This window comes from Somniosus microcephalus, chromosome 7, assembly GCF_052327205.1.
Source record: "Somniosus microcephalus isolate GS21.2 chromosome 7, FLI_Smic_1.0, whole genome shotgun sequence".
Classification (NCBI taxonomy): Eukaryota; Metazoa; Chordata; class Chondrichthyes; order Squaliformes; family Somniosidae; genus Somniosus; species Somniosus microcephalus.
The window spans coordinates 87,000,001-87,014,178 of NC_140993.1; the positions used below are offsets into that span (position 1 = coordinate 87,000,001).

General features: G+C 43.9%; 1 protein-coding gene across 5 annotated transcripts in view; it reads right to left on the minus strand.

The window, feature by feature from the left end:
* The window catches only part of ripk2 (receptor-interacting serine-threonine kinase 2), a 218,176-nt gene that overhangs the window by 140,152 nt on the left and 63,846 nt on the right, over positions 1-14,178 (minus strand). For 2 of the 5 annotated variants that reach the window (XM_085992711.1, XM_085992712.1), the window contains exon 10: positions 10,637-10,837. In XM_085992711.1, coding sequence (XP_085848837.1) covers positions 10,637-10,837 — 201 coding nt within the window. Of the gene's footprint in view, positions 1-4,009; positions 8,136-10,636; positions 10,838-14,178 lie in introns of those variants that run through there. The other 3 variants (XM_085992710.1, XM_085992709.1, XM_085992708.1) reach the window with 3 other exon arrangements.

The following is a 14,178-nucleotide window of genomic DNA, read 5'->3' on the forward strand; positions in this document are numbered from 1 at the left end:
ATTTATGTTTTGGACAGTCTCCCGGGTGTGAGAGGCAGTTATGTGTCAGTGTATTAGTTTTGCTTTCTGTTGCCATAGCTTTCTCATGTTTGAAGGAACCACATTTTGTGTAATGAAACACTTTCTTCATTTACAATGGCTATGCCTGCTATTTACATGCATCTTGCCCTTCACAGGCTTGGGGGCATCAGACCGGTTCCATTCCTGTTCTTGGAATGGCAGCAAGCATTCCGTGAGAGGGGCCTGGAAGCTACTTCTGATCAGCCTTTGACGCGCAGCCTGAGAAGAGCCGCTCGCGTAGAAGTTCAGGCCAGCAGCCATCTTCTCAGCTGCCGACAGAGATGTCCTGCACCTTATCTGAGGCTGCAGATCTGGCTGAAGCAGCTGGCACAGCTCATTCACCACCTCCTTTCTAAATCGCAGCCTTCTGACACACTGCTCCTCCGGCATGTTCATGTAGGAAAACTGCTGTCGGATAACCCTGCCAGCATAAGGTCTGCTGTGGCGATGTCTGTTGGCCCTCCTCCATCTGGCCATGCCCACCCCCCTCTCCTGCGTCTCAGTGCCCTTTCCAGATGATTCAGCAGCAGGACGTTCCCCTCCAATGCAGCCCCCATAATAAGTGCCCACAGGAAGGTTCCCCGTTGTCAAGGCTCACCAGGTCAGAAGGCAGAAGATCATCTGCCTGCGCTGGCTCAGTGGTCAAATGGCTCTCAGTGTGCAGCTCAGCAACTCTTTGTAGCTCTCGAGGAAGTTGTGATCCAAAAATGGCTGCCGCTTTTAAACCACACCAGTCCCCTTTAAATAACGCTCCTCTAGCCCGAGAGCGACTTGGTATGGCCCAGGTAAGCTGTCACTATTAGTGCCAGGTGCTACGGAGGGGGGCGCCACTGAATTTCCGGTCTGGGGCACCCAAAAGGCGTTGCACACTTAAATGACGTCATAATCAGCCTGCGCCCATGAGCGGGCGCTAAGATTTAGCGCCGGCGCTAAATGCATGCTCAATATGGGGCGAGGCGCTAGGCGCCTTGCGCCCGCCCGGAAATTGGCTAGCGCCCCACTTCTCGGCCTCTTTAGGCATTAATCGGTGGCGCTATCAACTGAATTTCTCCCCCAATGTGTCTTTTGCATATCCAAATAACGGGCCAAATGCCTGTTTAAGGCCCCCACTACAAGATTGGTCATGCACTCAGGAAATCCAGGCCTACATGCGGCCTAACAGGGACTGCCAGTTATGCTGCAACCAACGAGGTAAGTTTTTAAAATATATTTACCCGAAAGTTGAGCCAGGAGGTGCAGGAGTGCTTTCCCCGACCCCAGATTAAAAGAATGCGATTCCACACCCCGACTACCGATTCCTGCCAGCCCCACCCGCCGGCCACCCATCGCTTGTCCTGGCCACCATTCCCTCCTGACCCAATCATCCCCACCTTTCCTCACTTAGCTGAGGACTACTGCTAGTGTCACAGCGACACAAACTTCAAACATGCATTGTCGGGCAAGCTGTCTCTTAAGCCGGAATTTTCCAGAGGGGTCAGCGGGCGGGATTGGTGGCGGGTCGGGTGGGAAATTTGATTTTTTTTTGACAGCGATTCAGGGACCCGCCATCAGCCAGCTGCAACGTGCCTTTCCCAATGGTGAGTCTGTGATCTCAGATCGGACCCAACCTGTAGAGGCAGACGACCTAATTAAAGCAATTATTGGCTTGTTGACAGACCCTTAATAATGGTTTTAACCTTCCCTTTAAACTTTAACTGCTCGCCCACAGGGTCCACGCTGCTCGTGGACCACGTTTGTTCACCCAGGGTGGGAGTTGAATGGCCATTGAATCAGCTGATTAGTTGATAGCTTGAAATGTGCAATAAAAGCTCCTACCTCACAGCTGTTTACTTTCCAAGTTCAGAAGCTGTTGCTTACTCCATTTGGAACACAGATTGCGCTTTATGCAGGCTGCAAGTTTTTGGAGAAAACTCTCCATCAAGTGTCACCTCATTGGAACAACCTCTCTCACCATTGACAGATTGCTTCTGTCATCTCAACTTCACCTGCCATCTATTCCATCAGCATATACTGTTTCACGTTGGTCCTCAGAATCTGACCAAGATCAGCTGCAACACCAGCATCACCAGGCATACCAGCAGCACCAAAAACACCAACATTCTCTGCAACCAACTGATGCTGCACAGGACAAAGGGCATCAGCACCTGAGCACATTGCTAACCGAGAGGCCAGGGATGGTCTCACCATGGCCAGATTTACTTCACTTGACACTGTACACTCTGGCTACCACATGATGTGCTAGGTTGGCACCACCCCACACCAACACATTAAAGTATCCCTATAATGTCCAAGCCATTTCTTTCACACTCACCACCATTGCGGGGGGTACCATTATGTCTTACCATTCACTGCAACTCACTAAGCCACTTCCAAAGGTGCACACAAATCTGTCCAAGAACACAAAGTGTTGAAAATAAAGGTTTCAATGTTTGACAGCACATTAACAGAAACTTCACATGAACATTGGATAAAACACCCAAGTGCCTACCCTTGTGTGTTGTTAGTTGGTATAATTGAGCTAGGATGAGGGTGAGTGCGAGGGGTGGTTAGTGAGATGGGGAAGTGATAATGTAGATAGAGAGGGATGGGTGGAGGTGCAAGGTAAGTTGGTGTGAGTAAAGATGTGCAGGAGTAGGGTAGGGAAGGCAGTGTGATGGGGATGTGATGAGAGGCACAGCAGGATGAAGGTGAGTGTGGCTTTGTACTCATGTTTCCTGATGTAATGAGATCATTGAAAGGTTTGCGCCACTGCACCCAGGTCCTCCTGACGACATCCCTGCTTGTGCACTCCTCTGCAATGTGCAACCAGGTTGTGTTGCTCTCCTGGGGAGGTCTCTTCCGCCCATGGGAAGGGAAGAGGACCTCCCTGTGTGGTGACTCCCTCCATAAGCATATGGAGGGAGTCATAGGAGAACCTGGGTGCAACCCTACACCTCTGTGTAGTGATTGTCAGTGTTTGCAGCACTTCAATGCTATAGAACACTGACAGCACAAACATTAAATGTAATGTGGCCATGGTCCCTTTAAGGATCCCGGCTCAAGACTCGTCATGAAATGACATCACCAGACCAGCTCCATCTCATTGGGCTGGGTAACATGCTGGTTGGGCTTAATAGGCCCCATTTAGGTAAGTTCATTTTCAACCGTGGGATGGAGCCTGCAGCGAGGCCGCACCCCACCACCGGCCGCACCGGACCCGCTGAGATGAGCAATATCTCGGCCTTACTCTCCGCTGTACGCCCGCTTCATGGAAATGGGGCCCGCAGCACAATATTGGGGCCACCTTGGGCCTCACCATTCAGGGGCAGGGACTGAGCCCTGCACCTGCCACCCACCAAATGTCTAGGCCATAGTATATTCTGTTTTTACTTCAGATATCATTTTGCTTTGTTTTTGGATATATTTGGAAAGAACTGGGGGTCCAGCACCTCCACAAGGGTCAATAAGAGAGTTGAGGAAAAGGAGCATGGAATAAGAAGATACAAAATATGCTGCATAAAAGGTTCTTTTGTACAATAATGCCAGTAGATAACTGTTCTTGGCTGGAGAACCATTAGAAGCTATTAATTTTTCTAAAATAGTGTGACATACAAGATACTATAGGCTAGATTTTCCAATTGGCATTATTATAACACCAGCGCTAACCCATTTGAAATAAATAGAATACTGCTGCCATCAAAGTAACACCTAGTAAAATCTAGGTTTATGGGCAATTCTTGTATGTGGATTAACCAGCATTAGATTCGCCAATAAGGAAAGCCCAACTATGCTCTCAATGCAGCGTGATTTATTGACAAGTCTTTCTTATCTGTTATTACAACACAGTATGTGGAATGAAGATATGAGGTCAGTATTGCAAATCATGTCAGCATGCATCAATATCTTTCAGCAAACCAATCTCTAAACTAAATCACTGTAAAATATGATAGAAGGTCAAACAAACAATTCACGGAATTCATGTTTTAAGTTTATGTGAGTCAGCACAGCCACACTATGGACAAATAAAAAACACACACATTTTACAGTTTCTGTATTAAATTCCAAAGCAGAAAGGAACATCTTTTATAAAATCATAAAGTCAGACTAAGATGTGGCAGAGCATTAGCATCACTGACCTAGGAATGGCACCTATTAAATCAAAATTGAAGAAGTCTGTTGTGTGTATAAAGTCAACATAGCTCAGAATATAAAAAGCCAGAGCTACAATAAAGCTTTGTAATTATAGTTTGTTTTTGGCATGGTTTAATTACTGTACTGATGAAAGACCAACTGATAACACCATTCAGAGTTTCTCTGCTGATGTCAAGAGCTGGAAAGAGAGCAATCTGTGCAAGAAAATACATCTTAGGTAGCAGGGAATAAGTCTCACTTGAGCAGCAAAGAACACCACTCCAATCCTTAAAAAACACTGCAGTACATCCAAATATAATTCTGTTAAAGCACCACCTTTTTAAGGACTTTTATAAATTCATAAATAAAAATGCACAGCAGATTACATTTTAACAATGCACACTACAAATCTCTTCAGATTCACATAGGAAATAGCAGCTCTCATATTACTCTTATCACTGTAGACAATGAAAAATGCTAAAAAGGTCAACAACATAATGCAAACTTAGCAGTGCTAATTAACAGAACAAATCAATTGTGGAGTTAATTGGCCTTGACTGCTCATCCTCAGACTAAAGGATGCTGAATGGAGTATATTTAAAAATAGTCAAATTTATACTTATATTCTACTCTTTTTCTTTCTTTCACAAATCAAATCCTATCTACCTCCTCCCCTCTCCAAGCTTACATTTCTTCAGTTGGAAGGTCAAGGCAGCTCAACTTCTGTTGATAAATGACCTTGTTAGAAAAGTGGTTGGAGATCTGTTACCCTGGATCTCCATTATGCACCTATTTCCAGCATGTAATACATCGGGAGTAAGATGCATCTTCTTGAGATTGTTGGAAGATTCATTTAAATATTAAAATATGGGCGGGAACATCCTGGACGCCATTTCCCGATGTTCATGTGTGCAAGACATCCATGCATAATTGAACTGGACATCCAGGGTTGTTGGATAAATACAAAGTTGATTTAAAGAATAAGTTGATTTAAGGTATATTTCAGTAATTTCTTGATCTTGATTGCACTTAGATTCTCATGAACATTTGTGCAAAATTGTTCTAATTTATTTTGCTTCCAGCAACATTACTAGTGGCAGATGGGAATTCCCAATCGGAATCCCCCCCTTATTGAGGGATGCCAGGCTATACAAGAGCTGGTCTGTGCCCATTCACCAGTACCCACACACCCTCTCTGCAGACAGAAGTGAATGTATCTCACTTTGGCAGGCCATTAGTGCAGGTGAAGGTCCTGTTCACAAAGGAAACTGGGACCCTGGAACCAATGTCACCACTAAGGTATATCAGTGCCTGACTAACCAGAATGTTGGGTGCCTCCTCAGAAATGCCCTGTGACAAAAACATACCCTTTTTCTGTGCTCATTTAAAAAATATTTTTATCACTAGAACTAGAAGAGGTTAAAACAGGACCAAACAGAGAAAAACACATCAGTTCAGTTCTGGATGAGCTGACTGGAATGTTTTTCATAAATGAAAAGGTTGAGGAACAAATTCAAGGTGTCAACTGGCCAGAGTTGCCACATTCAATGACAAGCATTTTTGCCATTCTCAATGATGGCCTGCGTTCAATATTAATGAATGGCTGTTTGTTCTAATGAAATCATCTGCTGCTTTTGTGCCAAGAGCATCGCAAACTACATTACAACAGTGACTACACTTCAAAAGTACTTCATTGGCTGTAAAGCACTTTGGAACCTCCTGAGGTTGTGAAAGGCGCTATATAAATGCAAGTCTTTCTTTCTTCCTTTCAAGCCCCCTGGACACAGATCTATGAATGGATTCCAGTCTGGGGTAATGAATTTGATTGACAGCTGTTGGAGGTCTCTAAGAGGTGGACAAGGCCATTGATTGGCTGGAGCCCTCTGCGACAGACAGTCTAGGGCATTGTCCACCTCTTACAGAATTATATTTGTAGTCCACAGCCAGAGTCTGTCAGTCTTCTGGCAGCCAGGGATTGAGGCTTGCAGCCAGAGGGCTGTCTGTGTTTTAAAAAGCTAATGCTAACTGGGACAGGTATCCTCTATTGGACTTTCCAGCCTTGAGAGAGATAGCGAGTTACATTTTTCTTGTTTTATATAATGGAGGCATTTAGAGAGATATAGATTTCACAGCGTTAAAACTGTTCATTCATCTACATTATGTAAATAAAACCAAGATGTTGGTTCAAAGCCTCCATGTTGATTATATCCAGAGGAGAATTAATGTGGCAGCATGCGATATATCCCAGTGGCTGTGCAGAGAATAAGGGCTCTCTGTTCTGATCTCTGGACCTTGGTTATTGTTTACCTGGATATTGCTCAGAAGTAGTGCACTCTTGGGGGACATTTGGTCTGCTTTTGAGAGAGATCGGTGAAGCTTTATCAGAGAAAAGTCTAATGTAATAATCTGTAAACATGCCATACTCCAATCATAGTATGCCATGTTTCAGCGGGACTGCCAGGGTGATCAACAGCCAGTGTACCATCACTGGCCACACCTGATATGATGCCGCTAACCATATCTGCAGTTGCTACTGAACAACAACCATGTTTTCATAGGGTACAGATCAGAAAGCCAAATGCAGAGCAGTGTGATCTGCTGCAAGGGCACCTGCAGTGACCATTCAGGATAGAACTGGCACATCCAGTGACAGTAACGATTAGATGTGGCCTGCAACTTGGCTCAAGCTCCTGTTAGGCATGCTGCAATGCCGATGGGAATGGCACCATGAAGTGATATAGAGGGCCACCTTCCTCACCACCGCCACTTCAGCAGCCAAATTGGGGGTTGGATGCTTGGCAGGCCCACCCCTTATCTGCAGACTCATCACTGCATCTTGGTTTCCTCACCCTTCATTTTTGTCCGTCACTTCTCGCTCCCCTTCAGCCTCGACAAAAGCTGTTAACAGATTGAGTTGCTTTTTGAGCATTTCCAAAAGCTTACAGAATTGTTGTTGCCCTATTGGAACACTGCCCTTTTAATTGTCCCCATACCATTAAATTTCCCTTATATTCAATTTTCTCCTCCAACCACTAATGTGCTCCCTGCATAAACCCAAATCTACAAGTGGAGGTACGCACATTTATAATAATAATGATCTAGCCTTGGAAAATTGGGTGAGAACAACACACTTTTATTTGAGCTGATCTAAAAACCATTTCGAAAAATTCAGGCGTAAACTTCACTCATATTAATTCATCTAGGTTGTAGTGTCGGCAATCAATGGGTTTGCTGAGAAAACATAATGAAGAACAGCCTCTAATCTCTTCCAGGTGTGACGCGCTATATTTCGCGGTGGCATTCAATGTAACAACCTGGTAAGAGACTATTAGAATTAATTTTCCACTTGTTGGACAACCATCAATTTGGTGTTTCCAAACTGTGACAACAGTGTGGAGCAGGCAACCTGACTAAATGGGATCTGTCCGTGATAAAATTCACAATTCCTGGCTTGTAAGAGGGTTATTCCAACTTTTAAAACATTGTACTGTCACTAGGTGCAACTGCAGTGCAGTACAAACACCACTGAAGATAAATGAATCATGACATTATAGCTTAAAGGATCCAGGACAACAGCAGACCTGAAGAAACAAATCTGAATAATAGTTACTTGTTTTTGAGCTGGTTCGACATCAGGCTCATAAAAGAGAGTGGACTGGATATTGTAGATAGTTCCGGGTAAGGCTGAAGGCCCATCTGCTTATTGTCTTTTAACTTCTGAACAATAATTCTGGCAAAGTCTTCTCCTTGGTTGTCACTAGTGTCTAAGAGTTGTCGGACTTTAGCTGTTCTCGTGGGTTTGGTGCTGATTAACTCATAGTCCTCTTTCATTATTAGGTCACGGGAAATTAGAGCATCCAGGGATTGATTCAGACATGCTTCTGTCATCTGATTGATAATATCCTCCCTTTTGCTTTGAATCCACTGGTGAGCCACACCTTGAGAGACAAACTCTGTGAAGAAACCTGCATACAAGACTTACAACAGTAAATGTAGCCCAGTACAAACGGCAGCAACAGTGCAGGGGTTGGAGGATCATATACCAACATTGGCTGACATTTGAACAAACAGTCGCAATGGTAGTGCTTGGCACTTTTTTGGGGCTGGACATCTGGCAAGGTATTTTGTGACAGAAAAACAGCCCAATGTCTGAGCACAGTGTGGAATAGTGTCCAAAGTGTGGCGAACTCTGGAGTTTATGATGAGCAGGGATAGAATTTGGGGTGGAGCCATGAATCCCAAGTCTCTGCCCTATTTACTACCATTAAAAATTCCTATGGATTTGGGTTAGGCACACAAATTAGTGGGTTTCTAATTTTGGTACTATGCAAATTAGAGAAACAATATAGACATCAGGGATGCCTGAATGTTCCTGCTGTCCAGCATTACTAAGGGCATGGAAGGAGGAGATTTAAATTTTAAGGGAGCAGTTTTCTGAAAGCAAGAAAACCAATCTCTGGAGAAAGTGGCAGCATTTTTGAATGTTTTCATCTTCTTGAGCCAGCAAGCCACTTACACAGCAGCCAGGCTTTGCTGCTAAATCCCACCCCTAGATGAGGTGGGCACCCCAAGTGCAGCCTCCCTGTGTGGAAATCTGCCTGCAATATGCAAATATGCCTGACCCCGGGATTTAAGATGCTACAAGTGGAAGTTCTACTCTAGCCCAGATCTGCTCCCAAAGGCTCTCCAGAGGAATTTCAGGGCGAGCTTGCTTAACTCTTGCAAGACTGTCAGTTATCATTTTGAGGTCACTTTCAATCAAAATTGGGAGTCACCTTTATCTACTGAGAAGAAAGCAACTATGCTAACTCCAGGGGGTCCTCAAAATGTGAAAGGCTGCTGGAGCTTCCATTATATTGAGAGGTGAATTGAGATTACGAGCGGAAAAGAAGAAGAAATTGCACAAGTATAAGATTGCATATATGCAGCTGTTCAAAAGCTGAATTTGCATCTTTACATGTCTGGCTGCAGAGCCTTACTGATGTCAGGGGAATGTCATTATAAGCAGCAATCTGAAGATTGCACGGATGGAGTTTGCAATGGAGATCTTGATTGTGTTACAAAAAAATCATTCTACCAGGTTAAGAAGCAAATGCTCCTATCCTGACCTGCCATTGTGAATCACACTGTAAACTCAGATTTTGAAAATAGCTTTTGAATGCTATCAGGTGATAATTTGCAATATGACTGCATATTGGAAGTGGGATAAAATTTCAAAACCAACAAATATCCAATTATTTGGTGAAGTATTAATGTATTCTGGGATCAATTCACATGGTAGTTATAGCCATATGAATATTTATATTAATACACTAGCTTTGCCTAACATGCAACCCAACAAATGAACAATTCACTGTATATTTTGACTTGGATCAAAGGAAAGAGAATGCTACAGACATACCATACCAGCCTATTAAGGTCATTAGTCAGACCAGACTATCATCCCTTCTGCTGCAAAAGGTAAAATTTAGATACAAGGAGGGAAGTCTCCCTCTCTTCTCTACCCCCAGCCAGCCCTTCCCGACAGCCTTTCTATTTTTACGTAGTTACAATGGCCCTGAATTTCCGATCGGAATCTTCCTGTGGGCGGAAGCCTCTGATTGGAAAAAATCAACACACTTACCTGCTGGCTCTGTAGGTCCCGAGACTTGCGATCCTGGGCCTCTCCACTACGAAATGCGCAGAGGCCCAGGTATCCCAGGGGCGCAGGTGGTTTGTAAGCATCCCTGGGATCACGTGTACCATGGGGAACCAATCAAAAAGGGAATCCCCCTTCATACTTTTGACAGTTCTCTACGCACAGATCTATCAAAAGTATGAATGAGGTTCACTCAAAAAAATTAAACATTAAATAATTTTTTTTAATCACATATTTAAACTAGTTAAAATTACATTAAATTTAATGTTTTAAACAAAATTTAAATTTTTGAAAAAAATTAAAGTTTTTTAACGGCTAAAAATAAATTTACCTTTTTTAAAAAGTATTTTTTTAAATTATAAATGAGTGAACATTTTTTTTAAAAACTCTTATGCTTTTACCAGGCGTAAGATTTTTAAAGGTTTTCAGCGGGCCGAAGTTCTGCAGAAAGCGGAACTCCCGGCCTGCGGAGGCTCTTTTCCCGGGCAGGCAGATGATCTGTCAAGAGGATTCTTCACAGATCGCAAGTGCCTGGTTTTCGTGCATGCGTTTTGCATGCCTGAAACTGGCACTTGCGAGGCCCCTACGGGTGCGTACGCACCTCATACACACCCGTGGGGGTTGGAAAATCCGGCCCATTAAATCATGCGTTTTTTGCTTTCATAGTCTGATGGGCCTGGTGTGAATCTAGACTTATGAATATCAGCATTGACATAAATATATTTTGCATTCAGCTGGTATTTTTTGAGATATTAAAATATCAGTGTCTTCGATCACGGTTGTACAGTTGGATCTCTATAGACTGAATTACAATATGTCTGTACTCACCAGTGGAGGGCTGGAAAGCTATTAATCCCTGTCCATAGTCCGATTCACTTTCAGGTATTCCCCTTCTAGGTGTAAAGTTGTCGTCTGGTTGACATATAGCAGTCTGAGGCAAATTGTCTTCTTCACTGGGTGCAACTAAAGATGGTGTGTACAATTCTTCTTGACATTTCATACTAGACAGTACATTTTCATCTGTGTTACCTATACAGGAACATCCATAAGATGCAGGTAAACATTATGGGCACAGATTAACATAGAATAGTACAGAACAGAAGGAGGCCATTGGGCCCAACAAGTCTGCGTCAGCTCTTTCGAAGAGCAATCCAGCAATCCCCCGCTCTTTCCCCATATCCCTGCAATTTTTTTCTCCTTCAAGTATTTATCCAATTCCCCTTTGAAGGCAACGATTGAATCTGTATCCACCACCCTATCAGGCAGTGCATTCCAAATCCTAACCACTCATGTAAAAAAGTTTTTCTTCATGTCGCCTCTGGCTCTTTCGCCAATCACCTTAAATATGTGTCCTCTCATTATCGACCCTTCAGCCATTGGAAACAGTTTCTCTTTATTTACTCTATCTAAATCCTTCATGATTTTAAACACCTCTATTAAATCTCCTCTTAGCCTTCTCTGCTTCAAGGAGAACAACCCCAGCTTCTCTAGTTTAGCCATGTGACTGTATTCCCTCATCCCTCGAACCATTCTAATAAATCTCTTCTGTACCCTCTCCAAAAGTGTGGTGCCCAAAATTAGACACAATACTCCAGCTGGGGCTGAACTAGTGTTTTATAAAGGTTTAGCATAACTTCCTGGCTTTTGTACTTCTGATATGCTTTATTAACTGCTTTGTTAACCTGTCCTGCTACCTTCAAAGATTTGTGCACCCTAGGTCTCTCTGTTCTTGCACCCTCTTTAAAATCATACCATTTAGTGTGTATTGTCTCTCCTCATTCTTCCTGCCAAATGTATCACCTCACACTTCTCTGCGTTGAATTTAATTTGCTATGTGTCTGCCCATTCCACCAGCCTGTCTGTGTCTTCTTGAAGTCGATCACTATCTTCCTCACTGTTTACTGCACTTCCAAGTTTCGTCTCACCTGCAAATTTCAGAATTGTGCCCGGTACCTCCAAGTTCAAGTCATTAATGTATATCAAATACAGCAGTGGTCCTAGTACTGAACTTTGGAACGCCACTGTATACCTCCCTCCAGTCCAAAAAACAGCTATTTACCACAACTCTATTTTCTATCTCTTAGCCAATTTTGTATCCATGCTGCTACTGCCCCTTTTATTCCATGGGCTAACACGCCAATATGTGGTACTTTATCAAATGTCTTTTGAAAGCCTGTATACACAACATCAACTGCACTGCCCTCATCCACACTCTTTGTTTCCTCACCAAAAAACTCAATCAAGTTAGTCAAACACGATTTGCTCTTAACAAATCCGTGCTGGCTCTCCTTTATTGTAGAGCTATATCATGCTTGTCCTAGTGGCTGTTAATTTTCTCCTGGATTATTGTTTCTAAAATCTTCCCCACCACCGACGTTAAACTGGTTTATCCTTCTCCCCTTTTTTGAACAAGGGTGTAACATTTGCAATCCTCCAGTCCTCTGGCACCTCCCCTGTATCTAAGGAGGATTGGAAGATTGTGGCCAGCACCTCCACAATTTCTACCCTTCCTTCACTCAGCAGCCTAAGATGCATCCCATCCGGACCGGGTCACTTATCCACATTAATTACTGCCAGCCTGTCTTGTACCTCCTCTTTATCTATTTTTATCTCATCCAGTATCCCAGCAACCTCCTCATTTACCATAACTTTGGCAAAGTCCTCTTCCTTGGTAAACAGCGATGCAAAGTACAGTAAACTCTTGTTTAAACGGCACTTAATCATCTGGAATTCTTTAATAACCGGCAAAATAGATAACCGGTAATCTTGCCGAATCCATCCAGCACTCGTTTTGCCGAATCCGAGTCTCCCGCAGTGGCCGAGTTAGTCAGTGGTTTTTATCTTTGTTTGTGTTAAAAATTGCCTACCTCTCTGTTATCCAGAATTTTTCATCAACCGGCACCATCCTGGTCCCGTAGGTGCCAGATAAGAAAGAGTTTACTGTACTCATTTAGTACCTCAGCCATGCCTTCTGCCTCCACAACTTGTTCTCCATTTTTGTCCCTAATGGGCCCCACCACTCCTGACAACCCTTTTACTGTTAATATGCCGATAGAAGATTTTATAGTATTCTTGTACTGTTTCTTTGCCTCTTTATTTCCATTTTCATTCTCCTCTGTACTTTTTATATTCAGCTTGATTCTTCCTTGTATTATCAAGCTGAAATCTGTCATACGCCCCCTTTTTCTGTTTCATCCTACTCTCCAAGTACTTTGTCATCCGGGGAGTTCTGGCTCTGGTTGCCCTCCCTTTCCCTCTTGTAGAATTGTACCTAGACTGTACCCGAACCATCTCCTCTTTAATGGCCGCCCATTGCTCCATTAAATTTTTGCCTGCCAGTCTTTGACTCCAATTTACCCGGGCCAGATCCCTCCTCATATCGCTGAAATTAACCCTCTTCCAGTTAAGTATTTTTATTCTAGATTGCTCCTTATCCTCTCCTTTTTCAGCCAGGTCTCTGTTATCGTCACTACATCATATTCCCACATGGCTATTTGCACCTGCAGCTCACCAACCTTATTAACCACACTTCGTGCATTTAAAAAAATTTGTTCCTGGGATGTGGGCGTCGCTGGCAAGGCCAGCATTTATTGCCCATCCCTAATTGCCCTTGAGAAGGTGGTGGTGAGCCGGCTTCTTGAACTGCTGCAGTCCGTGTGGTGAAGGTACTCCCACAGTGCTGTTAGGGAGGGAGTTCCATGATTTTAAGCCAGCGACAATGAAGGAACGGCGATATATTTCCAAGTCAGGGTGGTGTGTGACTTGGAGGGGAACATGCAGTTGATGGAGTTCCCATATGCCTGCTGCCCTTGTTCTTCTAGGTGGTAGAGGTCACGGGTTTGGGAGGTGCTGTCGAAGAAGCCTTGGCGAGTTGCTGCAGTGCATCTTGGAGATGGTACACACTGCAGTCACGGTGTGCCGGTGATGGAGGGAGTGACTGTTTAAGGTGGTGGATGGGGTGCCAATCAAGCGGGCTGCTTTGTCCTGGATGGTGTCGAGCTTCTTGAGTGTTGCTGGAGCTGCACTCATCCAGGCAAGTGGAGAGTATTCCATCACACTCCTGACTTGTGCCTTGTAGACAGTGAAAAGGCTTTGGGGAGTCAGGCGGTGAGACACTCATCGCAGAATAACCAGCCTCTGATCTGCTCTTGTAGCTACAGTATTTATGTGGCTGGTCCAGTTAATTTTCTGGTCAATGATGACCCCCAGGATGTTGATGGTGGGGGATTAGATGATGGTAATGCCGTTGAATGTCAAGGGGCGGTGGTTAGACGCTCTCTTATTGGAGATAGTCAATGTCTGGCACATGTGTGGCAAGAATGTTACTTGCCACTTATCAGCCCAAGCCTTGAATGTTGTCCAGGTCTTGC